General features: G+C 42.1%; 1 protein-coding gene across 1 annotated transcript in view; it reads right to left on the reverse strand.

Moving 5' to 3' along the window:
* Positions 1-767: 767 nt before the first annotated feature.
* LOC140214061 (uncharacterized) overlaps positions 768-22,493 on the reverse strand; it is a 134,821-nt gene continuing 113,095 nt past the window's right edge. The window contains exons 5-6 of the mRNA XM_072285327.1: positions 19,077-19,145; positions 768-1,204 (exon numbers count right to left, since the gene is read on the reverse strand). Of these exons, the coding sequence (XP_072141428.1) occupies positions 1,175-1,204; positions 19,077-19,145 (99 nt within the window). The 3' untranslated portion in view covers positions 768-1,174. The remainder of the gene's footprint in view (positions 1,205-19,076; positions 19,146-22,493) is intronic.

Genomic DNA, 22,493 nt, shown 5'->3' on the forward strand with positions numbered 1-22,493 from the left:
AAGCTGGGATGTTTGTTATTCGAATCATCAACCTTTCATGTGAGTGCAGCTATTCAACACCAATTTGGCGCTACTTAAATTGCAGCTCTTGTATTTTTTCCTGCCACGGCTAGCTCAAAATGAACCGAAGCAAACAGCACTTTCAGGTATAGGCACAATGCGCGAAGGTGACAGATTCACATTATACCCTAATGAAAAACTGTGTAGAGATTGAAATAGTTACAGACGTTTTCCACATTGGTTGCATGTTGATGATGAATGCTAACACAGCTTTTATCAGTTCGATGGTTCTAGCATGAAAAACAAGTGGAAATGTGAAAGCTTGTAGCTGAGCATATACGGTTGGACCTAAATAACATGATCAGGAATACAAGGAATTAGTTAAATGTTGTTATAACGAAACAGGATATACCGAATGTTAGAAAAAACGAAGTACCTCAAATTAACCTTCATATTCCCTAGAAATTCATAGTGCCGTATGGGCAGTTTGAATGACGCAGTAAAGGATGTGACAAATCCTGTTTCCCCGTCCAACTTTGCTATGACGAAGTTTTACTGTATAGAACATTACGAAGCAAGTGTAAAATTCACTAAATTTCTTTTATGTTGCCATAAATTCAAAGCCTTGATTTTTATCGTATTCAATAGAATTCTTTATATGTCCTAACAAGTTCTGAATTGTTTCAGTGGAATTCTTGCATGAAAACAACCGCAAGAATGACGGTTGCAAGAGTTTTGATTGTAGAACATGTCTTACTTATAATGTGGTCGCGTAATACAGTCGAAGGTCGTCATAACAAATTGCTACGCGACATGACAACACATTTAGTAAGTGACATTCGTTTATATATTTCTATATGCGTACACGTTAATAACAACGAAAACATTTGATAATTTTTCCCGTACTTGGTTATATCCAATAATTTCTTATATCTCAAGATACGTTTTATATATATATATATATGTGTCCACTTCGACATGCAGAACAAGAAGGTTGCACCCTATATGCTGGACATCCTCTTCAACCAGCATCCAAAGTGGAGCAGCCATCCGCGCGGTGATGTCGTGTTCAACGGACTGTTCAGGCCATCCACAAGGCTGTATCACTGTGTCGCCTACGTTGCTCGCAACTGGCACGCGTGGTCTGACATTACCGTCTGACAGAGGATGCTATTCACCTCTCTGCTCCAGGAAACAGGTGGACCTGCGAGAGAAACCAAGGATAGAAAATCGCAGGATTCATGTCTTCATGAGCCTATTGAGTCATCGATCTGGCTAAACAGTTACAGCGATGTCCCAGAGTAGTCAGCAGTAATTTCGTGCCTTTCAATAAACAAAGAATTACCCACTACCCCACTCTATTGACTCCCAAACGGCGCAACATGGTCCCGTAAAAATGATGCTGCAATAGGAGATTCACCTGTAGGTTTCCTCTTCACATAGAAATAAGATTCAAACTCCGTTTTTTTCGGTGTGTGTGCGTTGTGCATTGCAGTTCTTACCGATGACCTCGACAATATTATACATGTTAGCAATGCTACTAAGACAGTAGAATGGCAAAATAACAGCTATGTTCCAGAGACCAATGCTCTTCTCTAAGTCCTAGGCCTTGGCGAGCTGACGAACACACGAATCCGAGATAGCGCCAAATCCGAAGCCAGGCGACTCAACGTTGCCTGTCAACTGCTTCTCGATACTGGTAAGTGCATCAAAGGTTTGTGGTAACAGTAAATAAGTCCTGTTTAAATGATATTACTCATGAAGCTGCTGTATTAAAGTCTGATTTCATTTACTTGTAAACATGGAAAAAATAGACAAATAATGGAAGATATACAACGGTCTAAGCGAGGCTTGGGACTCATTGACACCGACGATCGAGTAGCGCGCTACTGACCCAAAACAAATGCTCTTCGATCCGAGTGACCATTAGCGGTCATATATAAGACCGGTTGCTTGGCAACCAATTTGATCACGCAACCTCTGCGACTCACCAATGTGAACGAGCCTTTATTGTTTGCTCTTTTATCATTACGTAATGCCTATATGGAGGTGACTGCCTTCCATTTCTTTTGAAGTTAATTGCCCTTTTTGCATTACAAATCAATCGTTACTGTCATTCTATGGGATGATAAAACCAATGACAGTGATGAAGTAACCTAAACGTTTCCCATCGCCATTAGTGTTCTGCCGCACGAGCCTGAAACGTGCGAGCCCCTTGGCTTCATCGCAAAGAGCAACTATATACAGGGTGTTCCAGCTATCATGAACGGAGATTTTAAAATATTCAAATGCCACGTAGGTGGACGGAACCAAGACAATGTTGTTTACCGTCGCTTTGAGTTACTCAGAGTTCTTGTTTTTCTGCATTCCGCCAAATTACAAAATAATAAATAATTTCTCAGCTTCTCAACTGCTACATTTAGGTGAAAAGTGCCAATGAAAAAATTGTAGAGTGACATGAACTTCCGATACAACTTTCGGTTGCCTTGCAAATGCTTCGCAAGTTACGGCAATGCATACAATTTTATTTCTTATTCAACAATTTGCCCTTGCGAAGCGTGAATTTGGCGCTGGCATGTGAAAGGCACGACACTTATCAAGCAACATTTAGGAATTCTGTATCTGTTATGTTTCAATGTGACATATGCATTCTGGAGGATTGGTCAAAAAACATGAACACCACCCGCACTTTCTCGTGGCACATACCCCAAGGCTAAATCAAAACAAGGAAAGTAACTCAAACAATTCGTGCTTTCTCATTTAATCATTCTATTAACAGATTGGTGCGCTTCAGAGACATCTGTGTACATCACACCTCCGTGATTTTTTAGGAATCGTACGTAGTGGGGACATATTACGACTACTTAGTTCCAACATGAATATTTTTTCTGACTTGTATACAGATGAAACATGAAGCTAAATGAAGAGAAAACTGTCTTCATCAAAATAGAAAAGGAACTTGCCAGCTTATCATACCAGTACAATCTTTCCACTAAACATCCGAATGAAGCAAAACCATATAAGTACCTTCATGTCGCAACAACTAACAACTTATGCGCAGCATATATTTTACTTATGCTTATGTGTACGTAAAATAATATGCATAAGTTAACTAGCATGTTACCACCTAACTTGAAACGCGCTCTTTTTTTAGTTATTCTTTTAGCTTAGATTATTATTATTTGGCCAAGCCTACAATATAAATGCGCAGTTTAGAATATGATCCAATGAAAAGCTCTTCAAATCATATTTTCAGAATTCAGCACTAGTGACTCTCTTATTTTTATTTTTTAAATGATGATAGCGCCATACCGAGATTTGAAGCTAGGCGCAAATCTTTCTGTAGTATCTTGGTGTGATAGGTGTTTGTCCTTCACCTTCCGGCTTTCGTGTTGCGCTGCTAAGCCCCAGGCCTCTGGATCAAATTCTGGCCGTGGCGGCGGCATTTATATGGAGGCGAAATGCAAAAACGCCTTTGTGCCGGGCAAAGGGTGGAAGGTAAAATTGAAAGAAAAAAAAGACAGGTGGCCAAATTAGTCCGGACCCCCACAATATGGCGTGCCTCATAAATATATTGTGCTTTAGGAACATAAAACTCCCGAATTTAATTTTTTCTTATATTTTTCATTGTGTGTTTCTCCTGGTGCCTGAACCCTACCGAGGATGGCCACTAGAAGCGAAATTGTCTCCTAGCTCAGTGAAGTATAGAGTCCGATAAACATGTGAAATGGTAACGCTCTAAATAGTGAAGGAAATTTAATTTATAGGACTATTGTCGGAAAGTTAATGCACATTAAAGATGTTGTAATTTTAACCGTGTTTCCATCTTCACGACTCCGCTGGGCCAGTAATGATCCGTGAGCAGGAAGCAGGCACTACGGAACAAGTGAAATGTTGAAGTCAGGCTACCAATACTGCTTCGTTCGCACCGCCAAGAATAGGAGATCTCAGACGATGTTTTGTGGAGAGTTGAGAATGTTATGGGTCAAGATCGTGGCGATGGCTATGATTCTAACGAATAAGACACAGGTACTGCTGTTCCAATGCGCCGTTACTGTTTCAGACCAGACGGCAAGAGATGCTGTTAAAGGAGTGCAGCACTATGTTGAACGCGATGACTGCTTTCTTGCAATAACATGACTTTGCTCAAAAGATGCTACAATATTGGAAGCACACTGCAGCAAATTACCCTTTTTTAATAGCGTAATGTCAGAACAGTCGGACGCTCTTTAAATAAAATGATTGCCGATGATTTTTGCGTCCTTCCCTTAAATTAAGTTTCGGATAAACGGCACAAAATTCTCAGTCCCTTTGAGTTCGTTTTAAGCGGCGCGTATTGTAAGTATTTAAATAAAAAGATAAGTAAATAAATAAACAAATAAATAAATGCACGCACTGGGAGATTGGCGAAGAATGCAGTGGCACATATTCTGGGTGTCTAACCTAAAGAAAATGAAGTATAACAAAGAACGCGCAAATATAATTTGTCACTGCATTAATAGATTGGTGTGCTTTACGGAATATTGAGAGCAGATAATATATGCTCAGGTTTTATGTAGGAAGTTACCTTTTACTCAGCAGAATAGAAAGGGGATCAACCAAGGCGCCCGATTTATAATAATAATATAAGACGCCAACAAATACTGCAAGGACAACATAGGGAAAATTACTTGTACTGGCTAACAAATAAATGATAAATTAATGGCAATGAAATTGCCTGGAAAAACAATTCGCCTTAGGTGAGGAACAATCCAATGTCTTCGCATTACGCGAATGAGAGAAGTGGGATCGTTCCCCACCTGCGGCAAGTTGTTCAAGCAATCTCAATGCCACTAATTTCTAATCTCTTTAATCTTTTTAGCAAGCACAAGTAACTTCCCCTATGTTGTTGTTGGTACCTTATGCTAATATATATATATATATATATATATATATATATATATATATATATATATATATATATGTAGATGGCAGTCTGGAATGGTTCGCAAAAATAGGCTTGTGTTAATATTTCTCCCCTAATGTCCGCAACTGCTGCGAATCTTGCTCAGCGTAACTGATTAGTTCCAAGATCAAGCATTACAAAAATTTCCAGCGATAATGCACTTCACACAGAACAAGCTAGCCACACTCTCAGTTCTGCATGATCAGTTCGTCTTTTAGGTCTTTTGTCTCGAAACCGGTACGTACGTCAAGCTGACGCCATTTAGGTGAGCTAAGATTAACGCGCCACGAAAAAAGGAAATTTGCGCAGGTACGCCCTGCTCACTCGACGGTGCTGGGCCTGGGCCTCCCTGGGCCTCCCTCGTGTATACCCCATGGAGCCACGATTACTCGCAGGAAAGTCGGAAATGTAGCACGCAATGTGTGTGTTGAACGACACACTGTGGACTGCTCATCTGGCTTTCAATAAGCGCAATAGTTTTTTTTTTCAGATACTGTGTGCTCTTTTAGTGCTAAGTAATTAGAGAAGTAACATTGTATAAAGTTTGGCGGTGTGGATCAACGTACAGTGGCGTTAGGCTAGGTTTCTAGTCATTGAGGCGGGTACTTCGACAGCACAGCATTCAGTAATTACGCAACGTATATCTTGACATCGAACTGCAGAAATATTACGACCTACTATCCAGTTAAAAGTGCAGTGGCGTAGGCAAGCATAACCTTCTTGGCCAATGTCGAGCTGCTGTGACAGCTTTTGAAATCAGAATCAATGGGATCGGATGTTGCTTGAGAGCCATAATACGCTACAAAGCGACATTAGCAAAACATGCCAGACTTGCAGCGCCGATGTGACGGGGCAGGCGTAAAGATATCTTAGCAGCCACAAGAATCACTGGCCATACTTGTGTGAAAAAAAATTTGGTTCCTCCTTTGTTTTTGTAATCTATTTCTTGTAATCCAGCTCATTCATCAACCTTAGGTTTACATATCTGAGTATTTAGCTAGGTGTGCTTTTGACTTCCTTGCAAAGTCAATTTAACGACCATAACTTATGTCAAATTCTTAGTGCTAAATTATACCTATTCATACCGTTAGGCTACACCTCACCAATAGTACTGCAAAGAGTTTGAAGTCTTTATCATTATTGCACTGATGGTTAAGCTATAGAATGTCACTTGCTTCACCTTCTTCTCTGCTCTCATTCCAGAGTAATCGAGCAATCCATGGCATCCAGTGGTGACGTCCGGTTGAAACAGCTGGCTTTCTGACCTTGTGCGCCCGTTAACATTCATCGCCGTCTGACTGAAGTTTACCGGGATGCCTGTGTTGACCTCAGCGCCGTGCGGAGGTGTGCAGCGACTGTGAAAGACCAAACTCCAGCCGCATCAAATCTCCAGTATCAGCACCGAAGTGGACAGCCCGCAACGGTCTCTTATGAGAATCAGCAACATCAGGTATTCGACTTGCTTCGGGGCAGTCATATGATCAAGCAACACGAGATCTCAACAATACTCGCAATTCCCTCGGTTCAGTGAATCACGTACTGAAGGACCCCCTGCGTTACAAGAAGATTTCAGCACGTTTGGTACTACGGCAACTCACGACTGACACCAAAGAGTTGAGGAAGAGAATCTGTCAGCAGCTACTCCTGCGATATGAACGGGAAGGTGACGACTGACTTTCTTCCCAGAATTGCAGCGCGAAGTAACACGTATAAAAGGCATAGTTATAAATTAGTACCTTGCCCGCATTTCAGCGATTCTGGCTAGCTGTCTGGAAGTGCACAATCAACACTGAAGTTCGAACGTTTAATGTTGAACTTTATCTGCAAGCAACCGGCCGTGTTCCACACACTCCCTATTTCTCTCCTTTATGAAAACGAAATAAAAGGACGGGTTGATAAAATAAGAAAGCTATACAAAACGACGTACAGGGAGCGAAGGCTTGCTGTCTCAGCCCAGTTGTTTGACGAAAGTATATGACGTGTGAAGTTTGTAGGTTCACAATTATTTTTGCAAGAAGTTGCTTTTACAAGCTTTTGTTGCCTGTGCGTGCCGCAGTAATAAAGTAAACACGAATACAGTATCTCCCCATTTTTCACACCTTAGTCAATTTTAAGAGCCTTTATGTCAGTAGTGTATTCTTGAATTCAGTGTGCGATCACATACTATGGCTAGAAAGATCCTAGACATTGACATCAGTGAGCTTCCTTTCCTAATTTTATTCGTTATCATTTTGCTAAGCATAGAAATCATCGCACGCTTCCTTCTTTGCCTAATTCCAAACCACCTTAAGTTACCTTGAGCAGCTTGTGAGCAACAAATTATTTCGAAAGACATCTAACTGGAAGATTGGTCCAGGGAAGAGCACTATGCCTTGGTTCTCTCGGATGTACCACCTCTGTGCATAGATCGTCAGGTGCTGTGCTTCAGAAGATTACAGCAATGATACAAGGCGTTCTGACAAGTTACAAAGCAAACCGAAGACGAAGTCGAGGCAAGTTGGTGAGATTCTTACCACGGCTTTGATGTTGTATGCTGTGTTTGTATGCTTTAAAGCCACGGAATCGAATCATTTGCAATAAAGAAATTTCTGAGCTATTCAACTACCAGGAAATTCAGAAATAGATTGTGAATATTTGTGCGCCAGTCATGGCATATCAGGCACCCACTTGAAATTGCAGTTTTTTTTTTCACTGTGTACTTCCTCATATGTATCCCTTCGCAACCGGTCAGTAGTCTCATTTCTTTTAAATCCGAAAAGAGCACAGATAATAGTAGCAAAGTTGTAACGTGGCCATCTCGATCCATTACTAGATAAAATATTGAGCCGGTTCTTGCTGAAATGGCGACGGTTAAGGAAAATATGAAAAGTTGATGTTTATATGACGCTGCAATCTTCTTATCATTTGCACAGTCTCAATCAAGTATGAAATGTCCATGTTTGCACAGTACACGCCAGGCATGATGTACACTGTGTCGTGCCTTACTTCCTGCACCGCACACTCTAAAAGTGAACGCCTTCACTCTTGCCGACAGAATAGTAGTGAAATCGAGCATTAACTGATACAATGAGTGCTTGGTAACATCAATACCTATCCAATCACGGCTTCCACCGATGTAGCCACCACGCAATCCGAATCCCTGATACGTCCCCATGAACCGCAGTTTCGTTCCCTCGCCAAAGCCATGGATTTCAGTTCGTGCCCAGCCGGATCGCTTCTGGTGAGCCCTCTCTCCTGGCCTAGACTGCAGCCCTCTGTCGATGACACCCACACCACATCAGGAGATAACTGCTTCGCCTAAAATGTTATACTTCGAAAAAGCACCATGCTCCTTTCAGCCATTTAGGAGCCACTATTATTCACAGGGCAGCCTGAATACTGCAAAAATAATTCGGTTGCGCTCCATAGGGGAGAATAACGACATCATGCGATGCGTACGTTTAATGAACAGCTACTGTAGGCTGCTTATCACGCTTCAATTGGCATAACTGTTAAAATACTTTGTTCTGGTGCACCTTCGCATAAAGTTTTGTGGTGCCGATCAGTGTAGTGGCACAGCACCACGCGCCCAGTCGTTGACGCTAGTACTTGGACAGCAAGGCCATTAGGAATTACGTAATCTCCAACTACAATGTAATAACACTATCAAATTCAATCACTATGAAACACTATCAATATCAATGCAACCCACTATTAAATTCAAAGTGCCGTAGCACAGTTGGGCTGTTGTGGCAGCTTTGGGAATCTGAGTAAATGGTTTAAGAAGCTAGCTGAGGGCCGTAATACGCCGTCCCAGTGACATGATTAAAACCTACCAGGCTTGGAGCACCAATTTGACGGGCAGTTTTAATGTATTCTTAGCGATAATCACTGGTGAGAGTAAAATCGGCGAAAACGTGTAGTTGCGTGTTTTGTTTCTTGAAAACTGGTTCTTTCAATCTACTTGGTTCACCAACCTTAGGTTTACAGAGTAGAACGGAGAACATTTTCGCTGCTTTTGCCTTCGAGTTTCTGTCGAAATTAATTTAATGATCATTACATATGTCAAACACTTACTAGGAAATTGTAAATTTTCAGATCATTACTCTACTACACTCGTGGCCTGAACACAGGCTCGTTCGCCAACTCTGTTGTCTCTACAATTTCAGCTGAGCGTAATAAAAAGCGTGTTTCTACATTTCATATATTCTCTCTCTTGTGGGGAGGTTTCACAAATTCATAAAGAATAAGGAGAAAAAAAGATAAGAACAAGACGGATACGGTGTGAACAGTAGTATTTTACATCGACTGCCATCAGCTGCATAAGAAATTCGTCTCACCAGCCATGCAAATTTCCGGTTTCTCGTTTGTCTTCTCGCACTAACAGGCCTCCTGCTTATTTCCCTTTCAATCCACTCATTCCACAGTCGATTAGGAGATGTCTTTCTCACGGCAGACTCGATAGACGTGCGGAACATGCTGAACCATATTACAAAGAGAATTTAATTTGGACGTCATGCCTGACATGTCTATAACTGAGTGACATCAGTGATACTATATGTGAAGGAATGCAATGTAAAACAGAATTTCTTCGCCTATTGGTCGTGTATAGCGTGACGGCGAATATTGGTTTCACTGAACCATTCTCAGAGATCAAGCTAAGTAAGAATTTTCATTACGCATAAGTATTGCTCTGTGTTAAAGTAAGCTAGGTAAACGCTGGTTTGGTATTCTTGTATTTAGTTTGGTATTGCTATCGCAATACCAAACTAAAGAGATGCAGAAAGGAGACACTGTGAATCGCTCTTCTTTAATACAACAAAAATAATAAGACGAGAATCCAATATGAGTGTGAATTCTTTATTAGAATGAGACATCGTTGGGATCACTATACGTGAGTCTTAAAATAGGCCCAATTTTCTCACTTAAATAATATAATGCAACCTATTTTTGCAGTAGTATATTAACATTCCTGGGTAGGTATCCTATAAAATTATCAGAAAAAGCAGCGAGGTCTTTTTTAAAAACATCTCTAAAATGTTTAAATCCTCGCTATATATAAATTTCTGCATTTTTGGGATGCTATAACGAAATAGACGCATGATGTAGCTCCGTACTTCTTTTGTATAGTTTGCGCGAAAGCTTTTGAAGATTGTACAAAATATTTTTCAGCTTCATTGTTTAGGTTAAATTGGCCCAAAATGTCCCCGACTTCGAGGTCAGTAAGCGGCAGTTGCTCAAAAAACAAAGCTTGGCAATTTCTCAAAAACCTACTTCGGGTGAAATGAACTTCATTTGGGGTGTGCAACGAGTACTAATGGTGTGGTTTAAAAAAAGAAAATTGTTCGGTGCAATGCGTTATATTTAGATTGGTAGGCCTTATAATTTGTAAAATCTGCAAGTCGTTAAATACTCGTTTCCACCTTCGGTGAGGAAAGAAAAAGATTCTTTTTCTCAAGAAGTCCGTGCTAGGTTTCGTAAAACTTCCATTGACTGCTTTCTTCAGAGACATTTCCCGACCTCATCTATTCGCTGGAAACTAAACAGTCGTGACATCCCTTATTCTGTCCTTATTCTGTCACAACGAGGCTGGTGATATGGATTTGTTGGTTGGTCATCACGCAATGGTATCTGGCACAGCGGAGCAAAACAAGGACACAATAAGAAACGACACACGGACACAAGCGCTTGTGTTCGTTCTTCGTTTCTTCTTGTGCCCGCGTTTTGTAGTGATATGCCAGTTGCGGTTATCTGAACACAGCCGACGGTCCCATTGTTCAAAGATTACTGAATAAAACATAATATAGCAAATGTAAATAAAAACAAAAATAATAACTAGCCAAATAATCTGCAAAAATTGAATGAAGGTGCAAGCAAGAATATGGCCACACTACTTTGTGGAGAATAGTAATAATCGTCGCGACTAGCGTCAACGTATTAATGTAACACTCTGATTGAACAGCGTGCTACTGTGCAACACGTATAAAGAGAGCAAGAGACTGCGAAGGGGGACCAGCGAGAGATAACGGCATTTTTCTGCACGTTCGCACACACGGGCAATGTTAGAACAATTAAGACAGTCACTAACGTAGACAGTCGAAATGTTCGACTCGAGACATGAATGCAGCTGCCGCAAAGCCTACAGCAAGTACGACTTCATTTTAACCGGGCAAATATACGCCAAAAACTGGCGCTTAAAATGCATTGGTCGTCTATTCCACAGATCAACTATACGGTTCCTGCCACTGGTATAAAATAAAGGTATAGTAAACGGCGGCAAGTTAGGCTAACCGCTCAATATTAAGAGCAATCTTGTAGTTAAAAGGTTAAGGGCTCAGTTCGAAGCACACAAAGTATTTACGTGCGAAACACACAAATGCTCTTACAGAAGAGCCACTCGACCTAAAGATTTATAAAATTTGTTTATAAATTTGATTTATAAATTTGTTAAAGAGAGAAAGTTTAATTCGAGTGGTCCTAGAAAGCAGTCTTTTCTTTAATCTAGCGCTTGGAATGTCATGATAAAATTGAGAAAGATAGTTTTAAGATAAAACACAATTTTATGAATCCGCAACTGTGCACCACAAACAGATACGAAAGTTCTGTTCGCTGCATATGTTAAAGGCATCTCAAGTGGACTGCTGAGCATGAGGTCGCGGGATCGAATCCCGGCCACGGCGGCCGCATTTCCATGGGGGCGAAATGCGAAAACACTCGTGTAATTAGATTTAGGTGCCCGTTATAGAACTCCAGGTGGCAGAAATTTCCGGTGTCCTCCACTACGACGTGCCTCATAATCAGAAAGTGGTTCTGGCACGTAAAACCGCATAATTTTTTAAATCTCAAGTGGACCTCTGTGATGTATAAGTTTACGTTCACATGAAATTCTGACATGTTTAAGAGACTTTACAAAAAGGACCTACTCATAAATAAATTGTATTATTCAGAGCGTTGCATATAACACATCAAATTTCTCGGCTTGAGATAATATATCTTAACAGATGCAGTTCCAATATTTTTGATGACATTTATTTTACCCACTCACAACGTTGAAACCTGCTGCTTGTGATTTTGTAACTTTGTGATTTACAACAATTAAAAGATATGTTTCTCCGAAAAAGAAGTCTGCGCGTTAGAATTTTACTATTTTTCTGTTACGTGCAACAATAAATCTTATAAAAATATGCTGTAGTTGATGCCCACCTAGACATTAAAAGAAAGTTTCAGACACGTCATAAGAAAACAATGCCGATGAAAAAATGCCTCGCGTGCATTCTGTTTTGGTTTGTTATTTTACCGATAGATACACTTGCTTTAATGTCATCAAGCTATAACGACTACTTCAGTAGGAACCTTCTGATAAAGTTTGTCGCCAAGGAAGACTGGTAATTTATACGAGCCATATAATCCCTGCACATCCGAGTCGCTCTCCTCTTGGGCCATTTCTTTCTTTCTTTTTTGTATGAGTGCTGGGAAGAATTCACTTTTCTCATCACTTTCCAACCACTCCTACCCCACAGAAGTTCTCAACTACACTTGAAGTACGCAGAACATTTTCGCAGTCGTCGCAGATGCTCGCGCGAGAATGTCAGATGTCCGTTTGTTTTCTGCTGAATGTTATCAGGCCGGTGCCAGATCTTTTGGGAAGCGGAAGGGATTCGGGAAAGGTAAGCCCTCGAAGATTTTCCGGAACTCATCAGCACCCGTATTACAATTACCGCTCCCATCGTTCTGACCTTTATTTCACGCAATTCGTTTCGCAGGTCTGGTCTGAAGCACGCAAAAGCAATCGCCCCGCCCTTTTTTTCCGATGCGTATGAAGCTGAGTAGATACCATTTACGAGATTACAAGCAGATTTGCTCAGAACAAAGAAAAGTTTACGCAACAGACCTTCAAGCTCTCGGGAGAAAAGCAGAACCCTTTGAGCCTGCCATCGCCTCATTCTGAGAAAAATGAACAAAAGAATTTTAAAGCCATAGACGTCATAATGAAGCAAGCCTTCATTTTCTTCTGAAGTAACATGTGAAAGGCTGTTGTCATTTTGTACACCATCTGCTGCAGAAGAGGAGGAGGACAGAGAGAGTAATAGTAGGGAGGCCAATGAGACGCGCATCCGGTTTGCTTCTCTACTCAGGGAGAAGGGAAAAAATGGATGAAAAAAAGGATTCGCTGGGGTGTGTTCATGTGCTTCATGATTTATCAAACATTGCTAGCATGAGAAAAGGAAGACTTTCACAATCCTTGATACTTAATTAAGGCGATCCCACCAGTGTTTGTTGTGAGTGTTCATATTTACTTTTCCAACAGAGAAAAAAAGCGACCTACGCAAACGACCATGAGCTCCTTCCACCTCGAATATTACGTGCAATCAGTTATTGTGTTAAAGTTAGATAGTGTTATTGCAAGGTACTGCAAACTCTAATAAAGAAATAAGTCGCTAACAGCTTGATGCTCTGCGCATTTTCTAATCAGTTCTAGATATTGGACATAAATTTGAATCAACGGCTCAAAGCGCCAAAAGCGTAGCAGTCTGGGCGAGTTGGTATGTGATGACATTTTTAGGCTTGTATTGCAGCTCGGAAAAAATTTTGTTGCGAAGTAGCATGTGTCTGGTATTTATCCGAGCGTCCCGCACAACGTACATGGCGCACTGTCCCGAACGCCATCTCTTATAGTTACGGACAGTGAAATTACACCTTACACAAATGTAGACATATAATTTTTTAGTCGGCTCGCAAAGAACACTCGTTTCCTAAACGCTTTTACCATTATTTAAGCATGTTAGCAGGAGATATAAACAAATTTAAGGGAGATTACAGAACAACCCTAAATCACTATACACTACTCAGTTATTTTTGCCACTATACGAGGGACGTCCAACAAAGATTTCCTCTGACTCACTTCTATTTAGTACAGGATTCTGAAACTGCGCATGTGTAATAACATGAGCCACTATAGGTCACGTGCCAATGTGCAACTCTGAACTAATAACGGTCTTTCTTTTACAGGTGCTGAAGTGGTGTGAGGTGTCATAATGGATGCAGTGGAATACACAGCAGTCACGAAGGTCCTCTACTTGGAAGGCCGCACTCCAAGGGGGACGTTCAATGAGGTAGAAGAGGTTTAGGGGGGGGATTCCCCATCATATGATGTAGTGAAGAACTGGCATCGTCAATTCAAATGTGGTCGGCCTTCGGTGGAAACCGCTCCGATCGCAGGGAGACCCCACTCCGCTATCGATGAACACACCACTCAGCATATAGAGGCCGCCATTTTGGAAACTCGCCTCGTAACCGTTCGCGACCTAGCCCAAAATGTCAAGATTAGTGTGGGGTCCGTGGAAAAAATCATTCAGAGCCATCTTCATATGCGTAAGGTATGCGCTCGCTGGGTTCCCTGGCTGCGCACACCTTTGCAAAAGCAGGAACGAGTCGAATGATCCCGGGCTCTTTTGACCATGTGCCATGAAACCAGGAGGGCTTTTTCAACAGACTGATTACACAGTATGAAAGCAGAGTCCATCACTATGATACGGAGACTAAAGTCAAGTCGATGCAATGGAAGCACTTGGACTCACTGCCTTCAAAGAAGGCACGCGCCCAGCCCTCGCTGGGCAAGGTCATGCTCACAGTCTTTTGGGACCAGCGCGGAGTAGTCTTGATGGATTTCCTAGCAAAGGGTGCCACGATTACTGGGGCATACTATGCTTCAGTGCTGCGGAAATGGCGGGAGGCCATCAAAAACAGGAGACGTGGCATGCCCACCAAAGGTGTCCACCTTGTGCAAGACAATGTCCCAGTTCACATGTTGCCCAGATGAAAGCACGCTGCTGCGGCTTTGAAATTCTACCATATCCCCCTTATTCACCCGACCTCACACCATCGGACTTCCACCTCTTTCCAACAATGAAGTCATATTTGAAAGGCAAGCATTTTCTAGATGATGAGACTCTGATTTCTGAAGCCACAACAAGGCTTTTGCAGCAACCTGTCGACTTCTACAAGCAAAGTGTTTACGGTTGCATAAAAAGATGGGAGAAGTGTGTGTCCCTGGGTGACACCTATGTAGAGAAGGCCTAATAAATGTGCAAAGTTTCGTTGCTCTCCGTTCACAGGAAGCGGGTCAGGGGAAATCTTTATTGAACGCCCCTCGTACTATTTTCCAGAGAGGTTTTATATATTAGAGGAAAAAAAACTGAAAGGTAAAGTTGCCAATTTTGTTTTTAATTGCACCACTGGTACGTCAATCGGACGTCACAGTCGGCAAAGCTGGCAGTCATTGCACTTCCTAAATCTTTTGTCTTTAAAAAGAAATGTAGTCGTTTTTCTTTTAGGGCACTGTGAAAGTGATACTGTCATAGTGACATGGTGAGAGAACTTCGGTGTGGCGTCGCCGCCTGTCATTAGACGTAACATATTTTCTGTATATATAATCCCACTGTCATGAATGCAAGACCGGCGCTTTGTCATTAGAGACGTGCACGTTTCTGCTTTAATGAATATTTCTCAGGAACCTAATAATAATATCCTCCTAAGATAAGGTGATTTTTCTTTCCCTTTTGAAACGTTGTGTTTACATGCTGTCCAATAATGTCATGTTTTTACTACATTTCTTAAAAAATGTGCTCGTAACGTACATGGAAATTATAGAGGTACCTCAAGAATTATATAGAAATGGCACACCAAATATGTGGAATTCCTGGAATGGCGCACTTAAAGTTTGATGAACGTTAGTGTCACTGAGATGACGATGTTTTTCAAGTATTGATTTTCCCTCTTACGCCCGTCCTTGAAAACGAAGCACAGTTCACGGTGGCCCTCTACTTATGCTAAACGAGGCGTAAGCCACACGCTAAAGTTCGAAAGTTTTCCCAACTCCCAACTTGAACAAAACACCTTCGAACTTTTTCCGAAGCTCTCGGTCCGGTTATGCGGGCTTCCTCAAACATTGGAACTCACGTGGCACCATATGGTAAACAAAAGATTTGCCTCATAAAGGCCAGCTGCATTGTGAGCGCGAGATGGCGCCAGCGAACAGTAATACAGAAAACGCATGCTCTGCGCTTCGATTCCAAAAGCACCGAATAAACTTAGCCCGGTGAATAAAGAAAGTGGAGGCGGTGAAAGAGCGTCGCATTGTTTGTGACGCCATTTCGTTACTGACTGTTTATTTTCTCCGGACGGTCGCAATATGAACGGCAAGGAAAGTGTTTCCTAGCAGAACGCAAGAACAAGTTTTAATTTGCTTAAAGCTACTCTGTATGTTGAGCCAGCAGGAGCGTAAAACAACCACCTCGCCAGCGTACCAGGGAGCGAGCTAGAATCGTGTGGATGATAAGCCAAAGCTTGTCAATATTACGCACACATTTCATAGTATTTTAAAGAAAGTTGGTTCAGCGACATGAGTTCATTTAGCGACATCTTATGTTCAAGAACACTGTTTGCTAAATAATCCGTGATTTATCTGGAGCATGTTTCCTTTAATGAGATAATGAACTCCGCTATAGTTATCTGTCAAAATATCTTGAAAACTATAATGTGTTCCGGCAGCAATCTGACGGCTCTCCAACGCAGTACTCAGCAGCCCCGGACAATTGTTTTAGAGGTTTTCTTTTATAGTTTACCACTACTTCAGCTTGCCTTTAGTGGTTAGCACAGTTTGGGTTGCCTTGAATTGGTTCGTTAAACATGGCGGTGTTACTTCAAATAAAAACCATAGTTAGCGATTCGGCAATAGTTAAACATCTAACAGCTGCATTTTTGATTATTTCCAAAATGGAACACGTTGCACTTTCAGAGCGCAAGCCCAAAAGTGCTCGAGGCAGTTTCATTTAGGAACAAATCCAGAACCCGTATTTTTACATTCTAAATAATATGTGCTTCTAAAATTGTCACCAAAATAATTAGCCCTCTTATTTTGCATCAACCGGGTATGAGTGTACAAATTCGAGAGAGAGCAATATTAGTCGCCTACGCAGTGTCGGTTGTAGCGCTCATCTCTTATAAAAGCATCAATATTAGTGCTTCATCATTCACTATTCTACTTCCAAAACAAGCCTCTTGCTCCGCTTCTATGTTTTCAAGTATAGCTTCTTTTTGTTATTCCTATGTGCGCCACACCATCGAAACTAGCTTCGCTTATGATATGTGCTGTTCGTTCGATTGCGGTGGTGCTACAGCCAAACGTGTGAGAACATGTTAGGTCAACTAAAACTTACTGAAAGCAACATGGCGCTCAGTTGCCAAATATCATTACTGAGCATATCATTCAGTAATTACCTTTAGAACGAACTGGAAGTAAAGGGAAAGAAATACCAGAGTTACCATGCATCAACTATAGAGTGTCAATGACTGCAGACATCTTTCAAAGAACGGATACAAGAATCCAGATTTTATAAAAATGTCTACAATACTACAGTACGTTGCTTTTGAGAGGAAATACGGCAGCATAGTAGGAGCAACAGATCCATTTGGAAAGCAAACGAGACGAACATGGTACACACTTTATCAGTGAAAATACGTAAAGCCTAAATGCTAGCTAAGCTGCTTCAACATGAACAGACTGCTCAAAAAGAAAACACGTAAGAATTATGTTGTCACAAGCGGTCAAAGCGTGCGAATGTGGATTTCTTTCTATTTATTGATCTTCTTTTATTATATTTACTGCTGATATCTACACTTTTGCACTTTGAAATGAAGTTCGTACTGACGAATAATACGTGGCTACACTATTGGAACGTTTTCCAAGCTATAACCTACAACAAATGTCGCGCAATGGTCACCAGCAGATCAGAAAGCGCGGTCAGCTGCTTTATTATTGCGACAGTCTTTACATGGACACTTCCAGCGCATTTTTGCCGTCGCTGTATTGTTCCGCATAAAGTCCAAAAGAGATAACAATGTCACCGAGCGTCGTATGCTGTATGTGCCAGTGAAAGTACGCAAGGGAAGTCGACGATCGCGGCTCAAATAGCGCGCACGAAGGTTGGAAGCGGAGAGCAGACGCACCCTCCTCCGTCGCGCGAAAGGCCGTGTGTGGTTGGAGTGAAGGAGGGAGGGAGGGAGGGAGGGAGGGAGGGAGGGAGGGAGGGAGGGAGGGGGCGGCATTCAAAGGTAAGGTGCTTAGTTTTCGAAGTGGGAACACGCACTTATAAAGCGAGGTGCGTGCTGTGATAAAGCTAACGAAACGATGGCACATGCTTTATTACAATGTGAAGACATCTACCCAGCTGTTGGTTTAGGCTCCTCTGGCGACCTTGCAGCCCTTGGGTTTAGGGGTACCAGGGTGAAGTAAGCATGGGCCCAATAGATATTACTAGGAGGCGATTATAAGTTTGATGTCAGAAGCGTAGGGAGACCACAAACAACGGAGGCAGCCAAAGAAACACAGTTCCCAGTAATACTCCAGAAAGTTTGATGCTGCGAATTCCTTTTTTTTTCTTGTGTGGGCGCATGCGTGTGTGTGTTTTCAAAACGATAGGTAGGACATTAGGCAAAATAAGAACAAGAGCTGGGTGACGCAAACTACCACGCCGTTTCAAAGGGGAAGCTCATAACATCCATCCATTCATGCCGAGTCACTGCGGTGCCTGCGAAGTAAAGGGTCGGTTTAAATTTATGTGCACCTTTATCTCGACACGGGCTTCACTCTGCTCAGGAATACCGTGAACAAGCATTCTCAAGTAAAAACGCATTGTTTTCCGCATTCAGCGCAGTACTTTGCAGGTTGGCGTTGTAGTCTCTTCTCCCCAAACATTCTGACTTTGCACTCTCATGCTGGGCAAGCAACGGACCGCGAAGGCAACCTTCACTAAGCTCAAAGCGCATTTGGTAGCCACAGTCATCCTGCTTACGTTTGCGCAGGAAGAGGCAAACCGAAGCAATAAACTGTGCGAGCTCAACACACCCCGGAGCAATGCACAATCATACACCTTCTTTTTTAATATGTATCTCCGAAAAGAGCGTGGATCTTTTCAAACTATAGGGCGCTGATGCTTGCACAATGTCCGTATAGAGGAGTCGATTACGCTGCACGTCACATGCAGGCATAGAAGCCTGTGTTTTTTTTTTTCGTGCTTTCTATCTTTTTTTTTTTATCTTGAGGCAGTTCTCACAAAAAAAGAACAAAAAGAAAAAGCAGACGAGCACTCACCGCGAAGTGCGTGCTGCAGCTCAGTCGAGCTTTCAGTGGTGACACTCGGCAACTTGTGGATCCGAGGCGCTGTTGACAGAGAGAGGAGTGAAATGGGATTCTGCGGGATGACAATGTGAATAAAGCTAAAATGCAACAAATGACACACAGGCTGGTTTGGAAGTGCGGTCTTGCATAAAATTGGTGTCTCCGTGCACAGTAAGCAAATCTGAACGCTGTGCACGGAACATTCACTAGAATACATGATAGGGAAGAATTGTCGCCCCACCGGGCGAAGCCCGGAGGTTACTAAGATTTCTTGGTGTTTCCCGAAAACCTTTCGCATTTGCGGTTTACCGCAAAACCTAGTATTTGTCTGTTGGTTGTATTCCATTCTTACAACCACTGGGTAACTAGATTTTTTTTTTGTACGTAAATAATTTCCTTACACGTCCTTTACTGCAGTATCCTTTACTGCATCCTCAGTGGCAACGTGTACTCCACCCTCCCGCCCCCCCTGCCCCCGTGGTTATGGCGGTGGCTTCCTGAACTTAGTGCCGCATTGCCGTCGTATTGTGTAGGAGTTGTGAATTTGGCCTTTGCGTATGCACCTAATACTAAGTGCAACGTTCTCTTTTGTACAGTCATTGTGGTAGGAGAGCCTACTGAATTGTGCGATTAGTCGGATTCAACGTCCCAGGACGACACTAGGTCTATTCAAGGAGATGTGAAAGAGGACTCCGGAGTAATTAAGCTACCTGGTATTCTCTAAATATGCCCCTAAGTCAAAGTGCTTCAACTTTCCTCCTATTAAGCCGCTCTCTAAATGCAGCCGCCAAGACTAGGAATGGTAAACGCTGTGGCATACGCACGCCTACAAATGACATAACTGGCAAAATGCTGCACAGCAAGTGATCCTGGAACGCCAATTCCCGATGCCGGCATGGCCCACCTTATACGAATTGCGACGCAATATGACGATGCATCGGAGCGAGGTGTCGCAACCATGGTCACACAACACCGGCCATTAGGGTCCCCTATCTTACTTCACTATGTAGGCCACCAACAAGTTCAAATTTTTTAACATTATTTCACGAAGCTTTCGTTTCTGTAATAACGCCACGGGCCCGTCCCTCCTAGCTTTCATTTTTTTGTTTATCGTTTGCCAGAAAATGCTCTGCGGAGTAATAGGGAAGAAATGGGAAAGGCGACTCACTTTTTATTTGCTTTTTTGTCCAAGCAGGAAAATATAGGTTCACCTAGCACCGAGATTCATAGAAAACCTTCTTGACGATCAGTGACCGCGCACAGGCGTGAGGAAGCGTATCTGTCAAGGGTACGGCAAGTGGAAGATTTAGATTTATTTATTTGCTTTTGTCTATACCATTGAGTGTCTTAGAAGCTTCGATAATACTTAGGTTGCAGTTTTTCTTCACTACAGCAATTTATGTAAGCGTTTTTTTCCCTGATAGAAAGTAGCAGCAAACATATTGCACATTGCCGAGAGTAGCGCCTTCCTGCGTTAGCGCGTGACTTGAAAGCAGTGACCTCTAAATCTATAAGACCTCTGAAATCAATTCGGCTCATGACCTAGCGTCTGTGCGATTCATTCTTTAGATAAATTGTGGACCAGAGCCTGATATAGTCGTTCTAAATCACCGATATGGGCTATTTGGGAGTTCTCAGCCTTATCCGCCATCGTAACGTTTGCTTTCAGTGCGTATTAAGCGAATGCTTTTATCTGAAATTCTAGGGTTAACGTTGTGCTGTCACATCCATAATTGTTGCTTCTTTGGAGATCGCAGATATACTGCCAGCGGTATTTATTAATTTCATTCGTGATTATTAGGTAAATGTTTCTTCGTATTACTCTTGCATTTCATATCAATATCATTCGGTTGTAAATTAATATTAGACTTCTCCAAATTATCAGAGTTTGCGTAGTTTTCGTAACTATAGTGAATCGCGATAACCTTGAACGTGCAATTTATGTATAATAAAGACGCTTCAATGGCTGCCTTGGATTATGGGCAGCGAGAACTTATTTTATTTGCTCCAAAACGCATCTGTTTACAGCATGTGTCCCTCTGACTTACAATAGTAGATATTAAGAATAATTCACCTGCCTTCACTCACGACTTTTACCATGTCGAAGTTACTCAGGGGTCGTCGGCCGCAGTAATCAATTTGCACCCGACTATGAATCAGTTGCGAGATTTATTACCACCTGATCCGTAGCCCCGTCACAAAACCATCGTCAATCACCATTGCCATCATGACGCAGCTGCAAATTATTGTGCAACGCATTTTTTAAAATCCTCCCGACACAAGCGCTCCTGCAGATATGAAACTTCGATGTACCTTCATTACTGTAGAAAGTGGACAAAATATTTCTTTTTGTTATTGGAGTTTCTTTGGGGGAATGCGACAACTTGTACACGAGATTATATCGCGGCACCTCGCATTTATCAATGTCTCATTTATAATTTCACTGGGGAAGCCGTTTAAACGAATGAAAGGAAAAAGGCATTGAAATGAATTTATTTGGAGCTCTTTATATAGAGTTTAGGTATATGAGTAATCAAGAACAACGTTTTTTGTGGCCATTTTTATATACAGTGCAGCTAAGCGCACATTTTTGTTCACCAACCAACATCGCTATACTTTCTTGCATTGAATATGCCACCCCGGTATTACTGTCTTGTCTACTTTACTATTACTTCTAGTGCTGTACATAGATTTCCTGAACGTTTTATCGCCTACATTCTTCCCACACTTTCGATTACGTCACGCTAAATGACTTACGGGCGCGTCATTTCTTGAGAGTCGCGTCGGCAGCCTCTCTGTTTTATTTTTTCATTTGACGCGGTCTTCTCTGTGTGCTAATCTTGGTCTTTTGGGGTCTTCTGTCTCCACGAGAACACCGGCCGGCAATTCAAAGGCGCTTCTACGCAGTGGAGAAAGGCGTGTGACGAAACGAAACAGTGAGCCGTGCCATCAATTTTCACTGCATTTCTATTTCACGGTGGGAGCCCTAAAGCAGACACCCAGCCCTAGAAGCTTCTAGCTACTAGGACCACAGACACTTGCAGCAATTGGCGTCTTTCAACGACAAGGACGCAAGCCGTTATTTTTTTTAATGAAGCGAAGCAGCCCATATGCGAATAGGCTGGGTAGAAAATGCCCAAGAGACGTCGAGAGTGCCAGTGCAAGCGAAGGCACTTAGCAAAACATATTCGGGTGAGGTTTTAGCGCAGAATGCATTCCATGCACGTTCGCGCGGCTGTAGTGTGGCTTGGCCCTCAAATGTGAGTAACAGCAACCACTGTATACGTTGGACCTCAGATTATTTGTGAAGCAGCTGCGCACAAAAAAAAAAAAAAAAAGAAGGCCGCCTTTAGATATAGGAAACTGACCACGCCCATTATTTTTGCTTCT

This window comes from Dermacentor andersoni, chromosome 11 (assembly GCF_023375885.2).
Source record: "Dermacentor andersoni chromosome 11, qqDerAnde1_hic_scaffold, whole genome shotgun sequence".
NCBI lineage: Eukaryota > Metazoa > Arthropoda > Arachnida > Ixodida > Ixodidae > Dermacentor > Dermacentor andersoni.